Below are 14338 nucleotides of genomic sequence, written 5' to 3'. Positions count from 1 at the left end.
CAAATTTTAAATGTTTTAATAAAGTACAGTCAACCCTCCTATAATACTGTTGATTTTTCCATTTTATATGAATTCCATGTTGTACGAGTAACTTAGATTTTGCAAATACGTGTGTCAGGCTGTGAACGGCTCATGTATTTGTAAAATCTAAGTGACTTTTACAACATGGAATTCATATAAAATGGAAAAATCAACAGTGTTATAGGGGGTCGACTGTATACAATTAAAAAATAGAACTTTCATTAACTGGAGTGTAATTTTTCTCTTTTAGACAATAATGCCTGATATAATTTTAACATGTGGTTTTCAACCAGTCCATACTGACAAAATTTTTTACACTTTTGAGATGAAAGAAAGGAATTTTACTTGCAAAGGCTAAACATATAGCTGAAGTTAAAAAAATTAAAGATGATGGAGGAAGTACAGTTACAGCTACTTGCTTACTCCAAATGTAAATTAATGAGAAATCATATTATATTTGTATTAAGGCAATTTTTTACATTTAATTTGCTAATTTGCACTTTTAAATACTTTTAGATGTCAGCATGGCCTCTCTGCAATAAGCAAACAGGATGATTTGCATGACAACAAAACATTGTATATCACTGCTTTTATCAAGCTATATACTGTTGAATTTTTCTTTAATAAAAATATTTCATACATGTTTTGTGAATTATTTTTAATACAAATTAATTTTCAGTTAGCAGCAGATAGAAAAATAGTTACAGAAACGTGTAAGTGCAAGGGAGGTATAAACATGTAGCAGCAACAATTTTTGCATTAAATAATTATAAAAACAAAAGTGTTACCAGTGGAAAACAACAATGGGGAACTCCACAACATAAGATATACACATCAGGTAGATGTTGCCTTCGTAATTGTGTAATTCCAAAAAAGGATAAAAATACCAGCATCATTATCATCAAATGCACAACATTTTTATTATATCAAAAGAGTAAAACACATTAATTGTGCTCTTTCTTCAATGTTGAGAAATGAATTGGATGAATATGCACAATGTCAAATGCTGCTATCTGATTTAATCAACACAGTTCATGAACAATGTGAGGAATTATATTTAAAATATTTAATTACACTATTATTTGAAAGTAAACATATGAATAATTGTTATAAAATTGTTGAAAAACTACCTACAAAGATAACATTTTTTAAATGGATTAAGTTTTTTTTAGTTTTATCATTTTAGAAAAATTGTTAAAATTTTATAATGATAATATGATTATCATATTTCCAAAAATTACTCAAATAGCCTATCTTACAAGAAAACAAAGCACATGTCCAGACTGGTTCATTTACAAATGATACAGATTAAGCAGCTCTATGGCTCATTCTATAAAAACAAGAAAAAGCAATTTTGAAAAATTGGCTTTTAGATTTTTAAATAATACATTCAAAGAAACAATTGCAGCTGATTATGGAATTAAACTGGAGAAAATTGCAAAAAATTCATTTTTGCTTAAAAAAATATTAGAATAATCAGGAGTTATCATTTGTAATGAAGCTCCCTGGATTTGCGCAAGCCCTGATGGTATATATAAAAAAGGAGATAAAATAAGCTTACTTGAAATTAAATGCCCTTACAATGTAAAGATAAAAAAAATTGTCAATTTCTAGACAAATAAGGTATTTGTAAAATAGTTAGAGTTTAAAAATTCTAAACTTTATTTAAAAGAGAATAGCATGTATTATACACCAAATCTAATTAGCTTTATATGTAACAAATATTCAATTTTCTTAAATTAATATGCCTCAATGTCCTTAATTTATTATAGTCTTATTTCATCCACTAGTATGTATTTTCTATTAACAGGACTTATTAAACTGGCTGTAAGGATACTACAACTCAGTTTCACAGATTATAAAATTATTGTTTTATTTAATTTACCTAGACACATACATTTTAATATTGTGTTTCGAACTTGTTCGTCCCTCATCAACAGGTATTTATATGGCACATTCTACATAAAAATTTAAAAAATAATTTTTTTTTTTAATTTTTATGTAGAATGTGTAGAATATTAAAATGTATGTGTCCAGGTAAATTAAATAAAACAATAATTTTATGATCTGTTATAACTGAGTTGCAGTATCCTTAAACCCAGTTTAATAAGTCCTGTCTATAGAAAATACATACTAGTGGACGAAATAAGATTATTCAATTTTCTTATTTATTTATCTATAGTGATATACAAAATGTAATTCTTAAAGTGGAAAAAGATGAGACATTCATTTGTTCACTATTAGAGAAGATGCAAATGTTCTACTTTAGTTATTATTTATTTGCAATTGTAAATAGTATTTAACAGTATTTAAGTAAATAGTTTTAGTGTTTTCACAATAAAAAAAATCACTCATTTATAATTGGAGGCTGCAAATTTACTAATACTGCACAAACAAACATTATTTTATCTACATATGGAAGATCTGCAATGGGTAATATGCAGTTCAATATTTCAAAAATTTTAATTCTACCAATAGCTCTCTCAACTTACCAATAACTCTCCATTTCATTACCACTAAATTGCTTTGATTTGGTTTTGAGAAAGGAGGCATAATTAAAATAAAATTTTTATTTTTGACACCAAATTTAACTTGAGGAATCCTCTATCAGCTATAACAATATCTCATTCCTCCAGTTTTTGCAGAATACCACAATCATTTGTTATTAATGAATCTGTACTTCTTCCTCCATACCCACTAGAAAGATAAGTTATAAGTCCTGATGGGGGCAATTCCAATTAAATATTTTATAGTATAATCAGATTTATAGTAGGAATAAAACTGAATTTGATGTTGAACTGATGATGGTTTCTCAGTTTTAATTTCTGTACAGTCAATGATTACTTTGTTTCAAGATACATGGGTAGGCTGAAAAGTAACGCACACATGCTTGTAGAACACAAACAAAAACTAATAGCAAGATTGGGCAAAAAGTACATTAAAGTTCAATTTTTAAGCTTCAAAATCATATATTTATTTTTCAACATAGTCACCGTTAAGGCTAACACATTTCTCCCAACGTGTAGCAAGTTTTTTCATTCTGTCACTGAAAAATTCTTCTCACTTTTCTCGAATCCAAGACTTGACAGCTGCCTTCACCTCATCATCTGAGGTGTAATGATCATCCTTGAGGTATCTGTTGAGTAGAGGAAAAAAATAAAAATTGCAAGGCACAAGATCGAGAGAATAAGGAGGGTGTGGAATCGGTTCAAACTTCAGGTTTTGCAGAGCCTCTCCAGTTGCGTGCGAGGTGTGTGGATGAGCGTTGTCATGTTGCAAGATTATTGGCGCCAGGCTGCCTCTAACATGATAAATTCAACATTGGAGGTGTTTTAGAGTCTGTATGTACTGAGAAGAATTAAACATTGCAATGAGGGGCAATGGTGATTGTCTGTAGCAGTAATCGGATGTCTGCTGCATGTTTCATCAACAATTATGGCTTTTCCAGGCTCGCAACCACAAAATTTTATTATCCATCGATTATTACAGTAGACCTATCAACAGCATTGTCACCATAAACAGCCTTTAAACGACGAATCTCAGTAGGAGTCACTTTTTCAGCAGTTAAAAATTTGATAACAGCACGCTGTTTAACTCGCGATGACATAGCACTAGAACACATCTCCATATTTCCACTTCTCAAAATATACTGAATGAATGCAACAACCTCAAACTGCGCATGCACATAGAGGGGGAATTTTACTTCCATATGTCATCTGGCACACTTCTGAAAATCATTTCATCTGCACTCTACAAGCATGTGTGTATTACTTTTCAGCCTACCCTCATAATTTTCTTTAAATGGCCAAAGTAATGTAATCTTAATTAATAGATAATTTCCAAACACAGAACAATTTACATTTGATTTTCTCATTCTTAATATTTTAACTCAGATACAAATTAATAAATAATAAGTGATTTACTGCGCTAGGTGCAGTTTTCAAAATGTCTCAGATACAATGTATAAGCATTCTTCAGTGAACTCCTATGTGTTATGTAAATATTTGCCACCAGTGTGGTGCACGAGTAACTTGCACTCGGGGTCTATTCTTGTAATTGAAAATCATGGTGGTAAAGTGAGAGAAAAATACATTACTCTGAAACATTCGTAGGGTGTAGAAATGAGAGTTGTTTAACTGAAAGTTGTTCAAATGAGAAATTTTAGACATTATCTCCCATAGGCTTCTGCCAGGACCAGTGAAAAATGTTTCTTAACTAAGAGAATTGCTTAAATAAGAGTCATATCAGTGAGAAGTCACTGTGTTTTTGAAAATGTTTTTACTTGTTACGAAGCATTACATTATAAATATAAATTAATGATAAAATTACTTACTTTCAGATTTTGCCATCAACAATAACTGGTTTCAGTAATCCCTAGACTGAAGTTGACAAGTTGATATTCTAAAATATTTTTCTTCACTGAATGAATAACTAAAAACCATAAAATATAAATCATTATATTATCATTTAAAATTTTCTATTAATGATGTAAAATAAGATACTATTATAATTTCAAACACTCATTATAACAGAATGGAATCAAATTTTTCTAAGTATAAAACAATTTCAATGTCTTAGTTTCATATTCAGAATTCTAAAATTTATTATTTAAAAAATAACATTTCTTTCAATAAATTAATTTTTAAAGCATTTTTTCAAATAATTTTAAACTGAAAAGCCTATCATTACTAAAAATAACTGAAATATTGCAATATAGATATATTGAATATCAATTTTATAACACTCACCAAATACAGGAAACCATCACCAGTTCATAACAAACAGAAAAATTCTTTCTATGAACGTTTTCATCTATATGTAATAGACATCCTCAGGTATTGACGATATCGAACTAACAGCTAGTAGAATAAAATGTTTTTGAAAGTTATATTTAACTACGTAATTCGAATACGTTGCATTAAAATTGAAAATATGTAAAATATTTTGAAACATATCTGAATAAATAATCAATTGCTTTCACGTAGCTCATGACATAAATATCCTCCGTAATTTAAAATAACTCTGATGTGCATTTCAATCATTAGGACGTAGTTCAAACATGGCGCGCCATGCTGCGGAAAGCGTATTGATTTCTTTGAAATTAATACCGACCCCTTTTTTAATTGCCTTATATATCTCCAGCGATTCGAGGTACTTGAGTTGTGCCTTATCCAATACTTTGTGTAGCAATTTAGCATTTTTTAGATCAACATGTACATCCTCATTATTCGCATATGTCGCTAGTGCCGTCATGGTCAGCTTTTTTCTTATTGAGTATTCATGTTCTTTCATCCTCATGACGAGACCTCTTGCCATTGCTCCAATGTATTTTAATGCATGGTTAACCCAGTCATCTTGAAGAGGAATCGCATAAACCCCTGGAGAGTTAGAATCTTCTATACAGTTTTTATCATTTCTGATAAGAGAAAAGACTGTAGGAGAACGTCGATATGCTACGTGTATTTTAGTAGTCCTTGCAATCTCTCTATATATATTAGAAAGTGTTTTGTTGTATGTGATAACCCTCATCTGTTTATCTTGTGGCAAATTCCTCTCCCTCCTATTTATGTATTGTTTTATGAGATGCTTGACCAGAGAGGACGGGTATCCATGTTGCATTGCAAGGGCCTTGATCCTCGACAATTCATTTTCCTTTTCATTTTGTTCCAAACAATGTGTGTGTATGTGCCCTTTTTACCAAAGCTCAAAAAGCAGAAACTTTGTATAACAATAAGCAGTATTTTTCTGTTTGTTATGAACTGGTGATGGTTTATTTGGTGAGTGTTATATAATTAAGTACCCAGTTTTTTTAAATATATTGAATATCAAAATCAGTTCAGTGTGATTTTAAAGCCTTTTGATCTCATTTGAGATGATTTTTTACACAAAGTAAACACTTGAATATCTTTTTCCTCCCATCAAGATGTTTTATTGATTATTGTATGCCTCATGCTTCATTAAAATAAAATAATTTGGACATACAATCATGCAATTTAGCATGATTTACAGTATATTTACAGTAAAACATTTGTTTTATTTTATTACTTATTTGATTATTGATTTTATTTATGTGCAATAGATTTTAAAATGAAATCTATTGCAATAGAAAGCTAATACAGCAGTATTTTTTAACTACATAGAAGTGAATATTATACAGTATACTTTCACATATCCAAACTCATTTTTACATGGGTTCAGATTACAGAAAAGTTAAGATTAGCATAGTTACATATGTGAGAATACGGACGAGGGGACTGAGCCCTATAATCGTTGAGTTGGTAAAACTCACCCACTTTGTCTCTGGGATGGCTTTTTTTTTTTTTTTTTGGGTGGCGGGGGAGGTGAACAAGTCAACAGATGTCCGTGTTTTGGAGTGACAGGAGACAGGTTTTTAACAGACAACAAGAATTTATTATATAACTAAACCTATGATACATATAACTAAGCCTAAGATTAGATACAATTAAATGAGGTTACATATACACTCCTCTGGAGGGGATTGACAAAAGTTTCTAATCAGCTCACATGCTGATGTAATGACCTAGCTCTGTCACTACTTCCACTGAGAGAGAGTTTACAATAATCTTTAGATACCTCAATATTTGTTGGTCAAATTAGATGATGTTCGTTTGATCGGAGAGAGAGGAATATGAAGAGGACTGGCAATTGTATAGCGGGTCTTCTTATCGTTGACTTGCATGGGCTGGGACAGTCAGTTTGTGGAGGTCTGATGAACTTGGCACCTAGTCGTCGATTTCCAGGCACTAATTAATCTATTCACCTTCCTTTGGATTTCATATGGGATGACCACCTGGGACTTTGGTGTCTCCACCTTTTATGCTTGATGCCTGGGAAAATGATCATGTGATCAACTATTGACATGATGAAGGTTCATTCTCAGGTGCGGGCATAGGTTTCGTCCGATGATGTGTAATAGCAGCTGTCCCTCTCTTACAATTGAATGTTTTCCTTTTGCCATCTTGTTGTCAAAATTCCTCTTTGTTTGTTTAGAGAGAACGTCATCTGATCCCTTTTAGAGAGATGTTTTTTTTTATAACAATTGCATTAAGAAATTAAATTACAAAGTCATAATTTTGTGCGAAATTTGATCATTCCTCCACTCGGGCCTTTACATAGGCCCAAGGGCTCACACATATGGACCATTTATTTTGAAAGTGGTGCAAATCCATTTTTGGAAAAAATTGAGAAAACACATAATATACATACAATTTAGTGTGAACTTTTTATTTATAAACAATTCACACTTAACATTTTAAAATAACCATAAGCTTTGATCAATTGAAAATTTATCGGCAAATGACATTGCATAACCATTGATTTTGAAAGTGGTGTAAGTCCATTTTCTACAGTCTAAGCACTTGGGCTGTCCATAAATTACATGCACATTTTTCTTGAAATTTTTACTTCTCCCTCTTGTCCCAGTTTGTCAAAGTTTTTGTAACTGCTTTCCCTCTATGGATGTCCAACATAACTCTATCCCCATTAAAACCTTCATCATGTTATGAATGATAGATACCATAAGTAGAAATGAAACATATAAGAAACTTTGAAATAAATATAATAAAATTCATACTGTATAAAATTTAATGAAATAAATGGATGTCCACTAATACTCAACCCCGCTTGTTCGAGTTGTCTTAATCCCCTTCCTCCCTTTCAGTGTGGACATCATTTAAAGACAGCCCCTTACAACAGAGTAGTAAAAATATAAATATTACCAACAAATGTACAATTTGATGGAATGGAAAAAATCCATGTAATGAATCTAAATGAAAAGCAGTGTCTCATAACAATGATAAACTCATAAAATAGTTTAATAAGTAATAATAGAGTCTGTAAGCTCATAATAATGATAAACTTATCATAAAATAATTTAACAATAAGTAAATATTTTAATGTTCAGAATAAACAATACTATTTTATTTCTTGTTATTATATATGAACAAAATCAGAATAAAACACAATGTATTTCAAGTGAAATTGAGTTTTACATAATAGAAATTTAATGAATTTTACAGTTCAATAATTATGAAAGTGGTGTAAGTCCATTTATGACCCAGAAAGAATATATTAGTTTAGTTAAATTCACATAGAAGTCTTTATGCAATCAACTTACATATTTCTAAAGTCATACAAACATTGTCAAACTTAGTACACTTTATTTATATTTTTGAATCAACTAAAATGCAAATGTTTAAATATCTCAAAAGAAGAAAAAAATGGACTTACACCCTTTCAAAATAAACGGTCCATATAAAGAACAAGAAATGAAAAAGTGTAAAATTGTATGAAGTTTCTGGACTGCAATTTGAAAAACTTGTAGACCTATAAATTCATGCTGTCATCTCTGTCTGTTCTTATTTAATCTCGAGAATGGAGTTAGATGAAGGCCAAGATCAGATATGGAAAACTTAGGGCAGGAGGCCCCAATTAACTATATCCTAACTTCTGATGCAAACTGAAGTCACATTATTTTAATTCAAAAATTTTCTCCTGAAAGGCCTTAGACAGATGACCAGCACAACTCTATTGATAACAGGAAAGTATGATGTACAGGGGAAAGACACTACTAATTTGAGGCAGAGAGCATATATTTTAAATTAAATAAATCAAAAATTGCAGCCCAGCATTGTGACGATGTCACAATAAATAATTGCTCATTAGGCAAAGCATCTTGGGCAAATGTACAGTACAGTGTATTGCTACATGATGCATCACTTTGGATACTGCCAAATAAACCAGTGGCGTAGCATGGGTGTCAGCCGCCGGGGGCAAAGGAAAATTTCGCCGTTCCCTCATTTAGGTATCTCAATTTAAAAGACTAAAATTCAGTTTTGTCACAGAATAAGTAATGAAAAATTCCATGCTAGTGTTGCCACCTTTTTAAAATCGCAGACCTGGACGGCAGGTGAGGTTTATTTGAACAGAAGTTCTTGATGCATGCATACTGTATGTCATTTTTCAATGCGAAGAATAATGTGCAGTGCATGCTGGTTCTAAATAAGTTAGCGACTAGGGAGACTCGGGTAGGAGTAACGTAAGTAACCTAGAAGACATAGCTCTATTGGACATTGGAGGTGTATAAGAGTATGATTGAATCGTACAAGCAAAATAAAAAAAAAAAAATCGACAGGATTGCACATGAAATCCCGGGTAAAATTAACAGTTCACCTGGGTGGTGAGTCGATTCCAGGACTGTCTGGATGGTAACACTATTCCGTGCTCATTTCAATTGGTCCGAATCATAGGTGTGACGAAAATATGAAATGAAATGGTTCAAATTTTTACAAGTTATTATTATTTATTCTGAAATTTTGCCGCCCCCTAAAAAGTGCCATCCCTACCGCCCCCACTACGCTACTGAAATGAACATTAATTACACAAAATTAGTGTGTAGTTGAATCACTTTCAACTAAATGCAAGCCCAGCTACATAGTTCTGTAACTATCCAGTATGTTGTCAGGATTGAACTTGTTCTTTTTAATATTTGCCATGCCAGATGATAGCAGATGATAAAACATTACCAGTTTTTTTATTGTTTTTTTTAAATAAACTAAAAATTATTAACTAGTCTCAGACCCAGAAAAATGACCATAATATAAATAATTATATCACTCTTGCATCCTTTTAACCAGTGTTGTGGTGTCAGTCACCAGATTTTAGGGTGAAGTTGGTGAAATTCTTTCAACTCTGGCAACTCCGACCTCAAATTCTACTATTGGTAAAATGTGAAATATGAAAAATACTTATTAGTTAGTAGCTAAAGAAATTTCTTAGAAAACAGACACTTTGATAAATTTGATGTCAAAAAGATATTCATCTATAAAGGTCATTTCACACCAAAATTTTTATGAGTATTGCAGTGACGTGATCTGTACTTTATAATTTGGACCTAAACAAATATATCCACATCTAGAGAACTGTATGTAACACATGCTCAGCTAAGTATATTTTTGCTATTATCCAACCAAAAGTTACTAAACATTATGCAATACTTAACTGAATGTGCATTTATAAAATGGTATCTTAATCTTTATATTTTATTACTTTTTAAATAGCTTGTATATTATGCAAACAAATTGAAACTAAGTAGCATATAAGCCACCCAAAAAGTTTGTTTGTTTGTTTAGTTATGGCAATGCAACACTTGGGTGATCTGCCTAGGGAGAATGCCTTCCAGGAGGTCTTTTTAAGGAAAACTGGCCCCTATTTAGATGTTATAGATGTGAGAAAACCCAGAAAACTCCAAGCAGCCAGCCCGTCTGAGTGAGGCGTGAACCCACAACTGACCTCCGAGTGTTCAGGGAACAGACTGCTTGGCCACTGGTCATTCAAAAAGCAAATATTTTTTTTAAATGTATGAGTGTATTGGTTAATTGATTTTAGATATTAGCATGCAACACAATCTGCAATCGAGGAAATGTATTTTCTGGGAGGTCTAAAGAAAAAAGGCCTCTATTTAGGTGTTATCAACATGAAAAAACCCAGAAAATGTCACAAGCCAGCTTGTTGGCCCATGTGTGAACCCAAGACCACTATCAATGTTTAGAGACCAAATCCACTTAACCACTGATGCAATACGGGTGTAAGAGGGAGAAGGCACACCAGTGGATTCTACATGGAAAATTTTTTGCAGTGATCAGACAGGGATTCAATTGCAGCAGCAGTTTGTACTACTCAGTCATCTGCCTGCTTTTCAATGTACGAGAAAAACAAAGAATGTATATAAGAACTTATATAAACATTGTAGTAGCTCAGAATATACATGTAAAGATGGGACTTGTACAGGGATGCCTGTACATTGGGGCACATGCCTCTCTTTTCATCTGTGTTGCCCATTTCCTAATCCCTAAGGTAGCCCAAATTCTATCATCAGCAAGCAACAGTGACTTCTAGCTTATTCTACAAATATAATAAAAACTAATGAACAATATTTGTCCTTTGTCCCATGCAACTTTCTTGTATGTTGGCCTAAACTTAATTAAATTAGCTCTGATTATTGATATTGAATCACAGTTTGAAGCTTCTTGCAAAATGTATGATGTCCTTTTTTAAAGCTTGTACCCCCTCTTTTTTATAGTCTGAGGGCATCGCTGAACCTATTCTTTACGAATAAAACATTATAGGATTGCTAGTTCATTTTAAGAGAAAAACGAAAAATTCTAGTTTCTTTTATAAAATAAAAAAAAACTGTAAAGGAAAAAAAGAAAATATTTAAAAATTAAAAATTTCCTTTAGAAAATTAAAACCACCAAAGATTAATATATTTTTAGAAATGGTCTTATATAAAACCAATAAAAAGAAAAGTGTAATAAAAGTAAAGAAAGACAAAAGAATATTTAATGTAAAGTCTTTAGTAAATTTGTAAAAGAACTTGTAACTCAAAAAGCATCTACTTTAAGCTGAACAGGAACATAACTGTCTGAAATGCATATCTAATAAAATAGAACAGCCAAAGAAAGGTCTCTTGATGTCCAATTGAAAACATTTTCCAAAAGGTATGACAAGTCCTCAAACTAGAAGCTGACATTGAAGCTTAATAACCATTAAATTTTAAAACATAGAATGTCTTTGAAATGTTTTTGAAAGCTACACCATGTCACCATGTTGCTAAAGCAAGAACATGAAATGTAGAAACAATAATAAAGAGTTTATGGTGGCATCAAAATAATATCTTAATAATTTGATATTTTATAAACTCCCAAGAAAACAATCTAATTTTTACTTGTTGCAATATTTGTTATGTCTCAGATGTTTTTCTTTGAATATCAATTTTTTTTTTTGACTAATTTGATTAATTTTACACAGCCTTTCTATTGGTTAAGAGTTATTTATGACTATTTATCATTGCATCTATAATATAAATTGGTCTTAAAACAGTCAATAGAAAAACAAAGAAAAAAAATAAAACCAAGCTAAGAATCTAACTGCAAAAATTAAAGAGACAAAGAGAAAATTGCTAAATGTAATTAATGAAATTGTTTCAGCTTATTTATTTACTGATCTAATTTCTGGAGGCAGAATTGTACACAGATTCAACAGAACTGGTTTTTTTCTCAAAATTCATATTTTTAAATTACTGTATATTATATACTCATGTTTAGTCAATCATCAGTAGGAAATTAACTATTCTCATAGTAGCCTGAGTGAGAGAAACTCTTTTACATACCAATTTATTACACCATTCATCAAAGCATTATTTCCTGCATTTATTGAATTTACTTTTTATCTTTAAAATGATTAAGTTTAAATCAATTTTTGATAATTAATTAATAGAAATGGAATTTTTTTGGCTGATTAAAATATGATAGGCCTATGCTTTTTTATGTACTTTAAAGTTTTTTCAACATAAATTCATTATATCCATTTTTTGATTCTCACCATAAATTTTAGTACAACTTTTTATAGAAAAATTTTAGATAAAAATATTGGGATAACCAGTAGTGTATAAAAGGAATCAAAGTGAGACATTTAAAATACAGACAGGTTCAGAGTCATACATTTCAAATTTGTAGTGTTGCCACCTTTTCAAAATTGCTGACTCGGACAAGAGGTTTGTTCCAACACAAGTCCCTGACTGGTTTGAATTTGAAACCGTATGAGGCATGCTCAATGTCATTTTACAGCCAAGAACTGAATAATGCACATGCCAGTTTTAAACCAGTTAGGGACTTGTGTTGGAAGAACAGACCTAATATTTGCCAGAGATATTTACAAGTTAGAATTTTAAAAGTACATTTTCTGTCACTCTTAGCCTAGAGATAAGTTTGGGTGGGGGTGTTAATTAAGTTAAAATGTTTAACTGTTAAAATAAAATACTCGCAAATATTTTTATAAATTTATTTTGTTTTATCATAATTTCTATGAAAACTGGGCAAATTAATAATCAATCCAGATGATGAATTTAAAAACTTGTTTGTCTAGGTGAAAACTGGTCTGGTGGCAACACTACAAATTTGCCAGAGTCAGACTATTTGTTTATCGACTCCACCACACTGCTTTTAACTCTAAAGCAATTTTCATTTTATTATATAGTATTTACATATTTTATTTATTGTTTTTGTGTTTTAATTTATCATTTAGGGCACTTATTTGTTATTTTTACCTTGAATTAGGTGTATTTGCTGTTTTAAGTTTATAGAAATGGGTAAGAAATTTTTATTCTCATAAAAAGGGGGAGGATAAACAGTAGTCTCAAGAATTGCAGTTTACAATATATTAAATTAAGAAAGATTTAACAAAGAGAACAAACTATAGGAACCATTAAAAAAAACTAAGTAATTTTAAGATTATTGCAGAATAGTCTAATAATTTAAAACAGCAATCGTTTAATAATCAATTAAGTAGAAACTAATTTAATAATTAATAAAACTGATAATTAATAACTTTTATATATAAATAAATCTAATTTTTCTTTGTTTTTTGTAGAATTTTTTTATTCTGTATTTGAATCTATTAAGTGTTTGATCTGACAATGAGACAAAAAGGTCTCAAAAAATGTTTAATCAAAAATAAATAAGTTAACTTCTTGAATTACATAACATTTCTATACACATTCATACACAACTATATATTGATACTATACTGCACACATGGGATGTTTGAGGAATTTAATCCTTCCATTCAGGAAGAACTAAAAAAATTAAATAAAACAGTATATTGTATACTAGTAGCTCATGACGCCCCCTAGTGGGCGTTCTGTACAAATTTCCATGAGACACAGTTCCTTTGTCTTTTTTGTTCCTATCAATATGCTCTACAGCTCTGTTAAAGTCCAAATGGTAAGATTTACCCTCCAAATGAAGAGGTGGCGACCCCCCAAACCGTAGACCCCTGTTCTAACAATAAAGTCAAACTATATTACACTCACTCAGCACTTGCTTGTAAACTCAAAAAAACACAACACCTTAATTTGCTGAGAAAACTTTTAATGAAAAGCTAACGTTTTCAGCCAACTCTATTGGCCATCATCAGGCTAAGCTTTTTCGAATACAAAGAAAATAGAACAAAAATTTTAAATACAAAAAAACAAAATAACGAACGAAATATATATATATATATATATATAAATAACAATAAAATAAAATAAAAACTCTTATTATAAAATATGTATGTGAAAAAAAGCATAGGATAATTAATCATTAAAAACGTAACACAATAATACATTATGCTAAATTCTATAAACCGCAAGATATGCAAAAAAACACTAAAAACAAGGCATTAAGATCTGTCCATTCGCTTGATTAAGTATTTCCAGGCGGAAGGCAACCCTTCAGCATCCCTAGAATTAATGCAT

The 14338-nt window shown here is 30.8% G+C and overlaps 1 protein-coding gene across 1 annotated transcript in view; it reads right to left on the bottom strand.

Moving 5' to 3' along the window:
• The window catches only part of LOC111630887 (cAMP-regulated phosphoprotein 21-like), a 96419-nt gene that overhangs the window by 71460 nt on the left and 10621 nt on the right, over positions 1-14338 (bottom strand). Inside the window, exon 2 of the mRNA XM_023375046.1 lies at positions 4355-4452. Within this exon, the coding sequence (XP_023230814.1) occupies positions 4355-4370 (16 nt within the window). The 5' untranslated portion in view covers positions 4371-4452. The remainder of the gene's footprint in view (positions 1-4354; positions 4453-14338) is intronic.

This window comes from Centruroides sculpturatus, unplaced genomic scaffold, assembly GCF_000671375.1.
Source record: "Centruroides sculpturatus isolate CEXI.00-Female unplaced genomic scaffold, Cexi_2.0 scaffold347, whole genome shotgun sequence".
Taxonomy (NCBI): Eukaryota; Metazoa; Arthropoda; class Arachnida; order Scorpiones; family Buthidae; genus Centruroides; species Centruroides sculpturatus.
The sequence above is the reverse complement of the archived record's forward strand: the minus strand, read 5'-3'. Positions and strand labels throughout refer to the sequence as shown.